Raw genomic sequence first — 7,266 nt, 5'->3', positions numbered from 1 at the left:
AAGTAAAGAAAATAGAAGAAGAAAAAGGTATATGGTTAGATGTAGGTTAAATGTCGTAACCAAAGTTTTACTTGTGGTTGGTGTTGCTATTTAATGAAAACACAAAGGATTGTGATTGGTATAGATCATGTTACACAGTCATGGGCCATTTTGACTGAATATTGAGTGGCCATGCTCTCCTAGTTTGTATATGTCTGGGTAGAAGATGTTTGTTTTTCCCGGTTAAACGATGTTGATCTTTTTCTTCTCTTGTTCATTTAGTTTTTCTTTTCCCATCTTTTCCCTTTTTCTTTTATTCAACAATAAATATAGTATGTTAAAGTGCATAACTTACCTTGTTTTAGTGGATATATCAGGTTATATCGCGAAAACTAATTTGCGCATATACGGCAAACTTATGGATTGATACGGTTTAGCATAGAACATACCAACTCATCCATAGATAGCACATTTGTGTCAGAATTTCAAATTTATGAATTCTAAATTTTAAAACGACGACTTCAAGTGCTAATAATTGGGTTATAAATGCAATATTTATACATATTTAATGAACTTTTTAATGCTAATATACTATTCCAGCAAAAATACTAAGTTCGGTTAAACCACCATATGAACTTATAGCTCTGCCCTTGCATAGATGTAATCATAAAAGTGGACAATTTTACCTATCAAAGCGTTCTAGAACATATAAGAAAAAGATTCAAAAATAATTCATCAGATTTTTTATCATTTCAAAGACTTTTTGTGGGGTTCCCTTCAATAAAAGTTATTAAACAGGAAAGCAACCACTGTATTTGCTTATATAGCACGTGTTACTTTTGAGATAATACGTGTAAACTGAATATGGAGAGCAGGCCAAATTAAGGCTTGAGCTTCCTCAACAATAAAGTCGAGGACTAATAACTAAAGTTGGTGGTTGAAAGCTAGACAGTTATTGCTCATTATATGCCTCTCTCTAACAAGAGTCTTCAACAAATACAAGTTATAAGTACACTAATTACTCCTTTTGGTCGGTGCATCTTAATTTACAGTAGCATTAAAGTGCCAAATTCTGTATTAATCATGGAATTTGTTATCATTTAGGTATAAATTATTTATTGGTGTATATGAGTTAAATCCTATATTTTAAGGTTTGTTGCATTGTGACGAAATGAAAGGTTTGCCTCCAATTCCTTGCATTTCTTCGGAGTTTATGTAATGGGATGAAAGTCACATAATTCAGACGACGTAAACTTTTGTCTTCTCATCAACCATGGAAACAACTTCTCTTTAATAGTCATGGACCACATCCATTTCTCATTTATTAGATCCATCTTCCTCCTCAACTGTAGCTTTTATTATTCTTAATTCAATTTTCATCAAGATCATATCAAAAAGTTAGTCTAGTGCTTGTGTTAACGCATGATCCGGGGAAGGATTGCATCCCCGGGGGGTGTGATGTAGGCAGCATACCCTGATACAAGCATTAGTGGCTAATTCCACTGCTCGAACGTGTGACCTATAGATCATACAGAGATAACTTTTATCGTTGCTCCGAGGCTCCCTTCAAATCAGAAGCTCAATATCATCCAATGTTCAGCGGTATAAAAAAATACTAGAGATTTCTTAAAAAATAAATGTAATAAAATGGTTTACTACTTAGTAGTTATAGCTACCGGCCAACAGCATTAAATCTCATTTTACTCTAAGTACACTAACACACTAACTAACACACAAAATGCCATTTTTGAATGACCTCAAAACATTAAATAAACTGACCTCACATTGGTTGGTGTTCAAAAATCTTATTTTCTTGTAATATAAAAGTGTGCCCCGCCCAAGTCAATAATCATCCCCTGCAGCCAAATTCCTAGAAATCAAAACACCACTCCTTTCCTGCATGGTTTCCTTTAATTATTTTACGCATTTAATTCAACCTTTTAAAACCATTTAAATATATACACTAGATTTGAATATATCCAAAATCCAATACTAAGATCTTAGCTTCAAATCCTTATTTTCTTTCTCTTCTACGCCATCCTCTATAGATCTCCAGATCTTGAAGTGAAGTGCAGAAAAGAAAAGAAAATGGTGAGTGGTGGCAGCCATCATCCAGCAGATTTTCTTCTAATCAAACAAGATGACAAATTCTTTTCAAGACTTTTGTCTAAGGAAAATACAGCAAGAGGTGAGTCTTCTTTCAAGTATTATTACTGTGGTGGATCTTCTGGTTCAATTCCATTTGTTTGGGAATCTCAACCTGGTACTCCTAAACATAAATTTTCAGACACTTCTCTTCCTCCACTTACTCCTCCACCTTCTTATCAAACCAATGCGCACTTGAAATCTTTGCAAAAACAATCAAAATCTAATTTTTTCCTCTCCATTTTCCCTAAGATTTCCTCTAAAAGAATCTCTTTTTCACCTTCACTTACTTCTCCTTCGGTTTCATCGTCTTGTTCGTCGTCGTTTTCGATGTCTTCCATTCCAATCACTGGTTATAATCCCAACACAAGGAACTACCGTTCAAGATCAGAAATTGAGGAGTATGATCATGAGAAGCTGCAGATCCCTTCTTCACCAACTTCAACACTCTGTTTTGGCTGTGGAATGGGGAATTCGAAGCGTTTTCGAGTCAATTACCCGGCGAAGAAGAATGTCAAGAAGGTATTTTCGTCCTTTGTTGGCAATGGTGGAGCTTCTTGAAGATTATATATTATATTTGAAACATGGTGTTCATCTTGTACATCAGTTTTAGATACTTAGTTTATTTTAAACTTTGAAGTGTGCTGCCATTTCCCTGTTTTAAATTATTTGCTACAATAATCGTGGGAACAAAATTATGTGGACATGTTTTTTTTTCCTTTTGGTTTGGTGTCAAGATAAAACTTTAATTTGATGTTATTTTGTCTTTGGAACTGGTATTAGTCCATTTAGTTAAAGTGTGAATTGTCTTATCTTACCTTTTACATATATCCTGTTCTACTTAGGATGTACTGCATAGCGTTTGCAATAATAATATTATCTGTTTTCATTTTTGACATTGTGCAAATGGGTGAAACTGAAACGTTGCATCCATCACAAAAATGAGTAAACTCAACATTTATCGCTTACTTACGGATGAGTAAATACCACATTATATTTTTTTCAGGATTTTCTCGCAGGAGGTTTTAGCCATATTTCAGGATGAAAATCGTCAAAATTTATATAACTAAGATATTGTTGCTAATTTCTTATGTGCATATTTTTTTTGAAGTTAGAAGAGGAAATATTCACGAAGTATACTCTGTAGATCTACTAAAAATCCAACCACACTCAATTTATGGCCTGCTTGAATTATTGAAAAATAATAAATATGTAGATCCACATTCATTTATGTCGCCGTTTAGAAGTTGCTGTAGCTAAAATGGTCCTGCACGTATGGTTTGCAGGGAATAAAGTCACTGACTCAATGCATCCTTTTCAAAGTTTCTTTAGTGATGAGTGCCACTGTTAATGTTACGACAATGAATTTTGGAATTGTTGTTGCAGTTTTGACAATTCTAAGAACTTTCTTGATAACATAATGAAGAATATGAAGAAGACAGTAGTGTCCTGAAGATGATATATGTTTGCGGGGAAATAGAGTCATCTCGATATATCTTTCTCAAAAAATTTATATAGTTGATTGCGAAATCAAAAGAGTGACAAAGCAAATGATACTTATGCCTGCTAAAATCTCTTCTGTGTCAATTCTGAATCAAAATTATACTCATATTAGTTTATTCTTTGGTCCATCCCATGAAAAGGTAAACATAGTCCAAAGGTAATAAGGTCGCTAACTCGCTGAGCCGTTGGCACAACTAACAACTAAAAGAGTCATTCTCTCAGAAAATTACACTAGATGGACTTTTTCAATAGCATTCTTTGTATTTTGATCTCATAGATATTAAAATATATCACATATATATTTAAGCCAAGAGATATAATTTAATTTTCTATTCCAAATAGAAACCTTCAATTTGTTTATAGTATTAGTTATATTTTCTGTGCTAGCAAAGAATATAATAATATTTCATTTGGACTAATAACAAAATTTATTTGACTAATTAAATTCTTTAATTCAATTATCAAATAATAAGTTAACCAATCCTTTAGCAAAGATTGGAACACTCGTTAGTGTGCGACCCCATAGGTTCAATACTAAACCGGTAGTAAATTGATCACATCAATATACTAATCAAGGGTGGCATCTAGCAATACTCCTTAACGACCGGATAGAATGAAGTATACAATTTACTCTCAAGAAGCAGTAGAAGAATAAAGTAGCATTTCTTTCTGTCCTTATAGCTCTGAGTCACCTTAGGATATGGTTCAACTGTCAAATCCTAATAGGCGACCAACTATGTGTTCATGTCAAATATAATCGACCATTGAATGACCTAAGAAACTCTTTTCTTCTTTCGTTCAATCGCCCTGGCCAAGGTCTTAATTTGGTCGTTTATAATTCATGACAACATGGAGCTTAAACTCATTACCAATAGTCGACAGATTCCATCTTGATCAATCACTAATTCTACAAGTATTTAATCGTACCCAATATCCTTTCAACTATCGCCCTAGGGCCATAGGTGTCTAGTATCAAAGCACAATAAATAACTTGTCAATTACTATGACGATCTCAGGTCAAAGGAAACTCTTACATCACATTCTTCAAGACAATATCCTATTGACAGTTTATGGTAATTCTAACCCTTAGGAATTATGCAATGAGTCAGTTCAATGATCATATCTCTATATGCATCATCTATCTATATAATTTAGTGAATGAGATCAACTAATCTTTATCCCATAAAGACGATCACATAAATATTGATCTAACCGGATTACTAATGTCCAAATTAATAATCCTACGATCAAGAACAAATTTAGATTAAATTATAAGAAACTTCACTCTCATTATCATGATCTCCATCACAGTGTCAAGTCTCAAAATTTAATCAAGGACCTTATCAAATTAATCAAGCAATTAATAACAATGATAAAAAAATATCAAATGCCATATATATTTCATATCAAATGACGTTCACAAAAATATGTTCAAATCATCAAATATGAGAATGGATATAGGGCATATTTACTAGATCCCTAACAATCTCCCACTTGTACTAGAGCCAATCACTCTTGTACTTAATCCCCAATTTCCACTTGTGCTTGTCAAACTCCTTTGCGCCAAGAGCTTTTGTGAATGGGTCTGCAGCATCTTCCTTTCCATCAACCTTTTGAACCTCGACGTCTCCACGTTCAATGATTTCTCTTATCAAGTGAAACCTTCGCAGAACATGTTTGGATTTTTGGTGTGATCTTGGTTCTTTTGCTTCAGCAATGGCTCCAGTGTTGCCACACAATGGGACCGAACCTTCTATTGAAGGAACCACACCAAGTTAAGTTAAGAACGTTTTCATCCATACAGCTTCCTTAGCAGCTTCACTAGCTGCTATATATTCTGCTTCAGTCACTGAATCAGCTACTGTAGCTTGTTTGGAACTTTTTCAACTCACAGCACCACCATTTAAGGTAAATACATAACCAGAAATAGATTTCCTATCATCTCTATCTGAAGAGAAACATGCATAAGTATAACCTTCAAGATTCAACTCAGAATCTCCATATATGAGGAATTGGTCTTTAGTCCTTCTTAAGCACTTAAGAATGGTCTTCACCACCTTCCAATGTTCCTCACCAGGATTTGCCTGATATCAGCTAGTCACTCCAACTGCATAAGCCACATCAGGACGTGTACATGTCATGGTATACATGATAGCTCCCACTGCACTAGCGTATGGGATCCTACTCAAGCGTTCTCTCTCTTCAGGTGTTCTAGGACAATCCTCCCTACTAAGAGTAATTCCAGTGCCTATCGGTAGATAGCATCTTTTGAAATTATCCATGTTATACCTCTTTAAGATGGTATCAATGTACAAAGACTGGGAAAGTCCAAGCAGCTTCCTAGATCTATCTCTATATATCTTTATTCCTAATATATAAGCTGCTTCTCCCAAGTCTTTCTTGGAGAACTGTTGAGAAAGCTAAATCTTGGTACTTTGCAATGCAGATATGTCATTCCCTATGAGCAATATATCATCAACATGCAACACTAAGAATACAATTGTGCTCCCACTAACCTTTTTGTACACACAAGGTTCTTTTTCGCATCTAACAAAATTGAACTTTTCAATTGTCTTGTTAAAGCGAATATTCCAACTTCGAGAAGCTTGCTTTAGTCCATAAATGGATCTTTGTAGCTTGTAAATTTTATTATGATCAGACGAAGATGTGAAACCTTTAGGTTATGTCATGTACACATTCTCATCTAGCTCACCATTAAGGAAAGCTGTTTTCACATCCATTTGCCATATTTCATAATCATAGTATGCTGTTATAGCAAGCAAAATCCGAATTGATTTGAGCATTGCCACGGGAGAGAAAGTCTCGTCATAGTCGACTCTTTCTTTCTGACGATATTCCTTGGCAACAAGACGGGCTCTGTAGGTCTCCACCTTTCCATCCGCTCCAATCTTTTTCTTAAAAACCCATTTACAACCAATAGGTTTTATATCCTTTGAAGGTTCAACTAAAGTCCATACTTTATTTTCCTTCATGGATTCCATTTCGGATTCCATGGCCTTTAGCCATTTCTCATAATCAGAACTTTGTACAGCCTCTTCATAGGTCTTAGGGTCATCATCATTATGATCAACCTCATTTGATACATCATCTTGTACCATTAGATTTAATCTAGTTGGTACATGACGTTCTCGTGTAGAGCTTCTAAGAGGTGCTTGTACAACCTGTTCACCTTGTGCTGGATTTGGTTGTTGTTCAATTTGGTTTGGAACTGGTTCATTAACCTGTCCTTGAACTACATTTAGTTCTTGAACTTCAACTGTTGAAGATGGCAACTTCCTTGGCAACTTCAAAACATCCAATAAAGGTTCTTCAACTTGGATCTCATGATCTTTATTTTGTGTTGATTCATTAGTTTCTTGAACTTCATCAACTTCTATTTCTCCATTACAATTTCCTTCCAAAAGAAATTCCCTTCTGTAAATGTTGCTCCTCTAGCCACAAACACTTTATGTTCAGAAGGGTGATAGAAATAATATCCCATTGTTTCCTTGGGATACCCAATGAACCTACACTTATCAGATCTTGAATCAAGTGTATGAGACTGTAGCCTCTTAACATAAGCTGGACAACCTCAAACATTAATGTATTTAAGGTTAGGCTTACGTCTTTTCCATATCC

General features: G+C 34.7%; 1 protein-coding gene across 1 annotated transcript; it reads left to right on the top strand.

Moving 5' to 3' along the window:
* The first annotated feature begins 1,267 nt into the window (after positions 1-1,267).
* Positions 1,268-2,936, top strand: LOC109239655. The gene has a single exon (XM_019406243.1). The coding sequence runs from the start codon at positions 2,068-2,070 to the stop codon at positions 2,683-2,685; it is 618 nt and encodes a 205-aa protein (XP_019261788.1). The 5' UTR covers positions 1,268-2,067; the 3' UTR covers positions 2,686-2,936.
* The last annotated feature ends 4,330 nt before the right edge of the window (positions 2,937-7,266 follow it).

This window comes from Nicotiana attenuata, unplaced genomic scaffold (genome assembly GCF_001879085.1).
Source record: "Nicotiana attenuata strain UT unplaced genomic scaffold, NIATTr2, whole genome shotgun sequence".
Lineage (NCBI taxonomy): Eukaryota > Viridiplantae > Streptophyta > Magnoliopsida > Solanales > Solanaceae > Nicotiana > Nicotiana attenuata.
Note: the sequence above shows the minus strand (reverse complement) of the source record. Positions and strands in the feature narration are given on the sequence as shown.

What these genes read in the sequence shown, in the direction of transcription:
- LOC109239655 (XM_019406243.1), top strand. Translation starts at nt 2,068, where the DNA reads ATGGTGAGTGGTGGCAGCCATCATCCAGCAGATTTTCTTCTAATCAAA.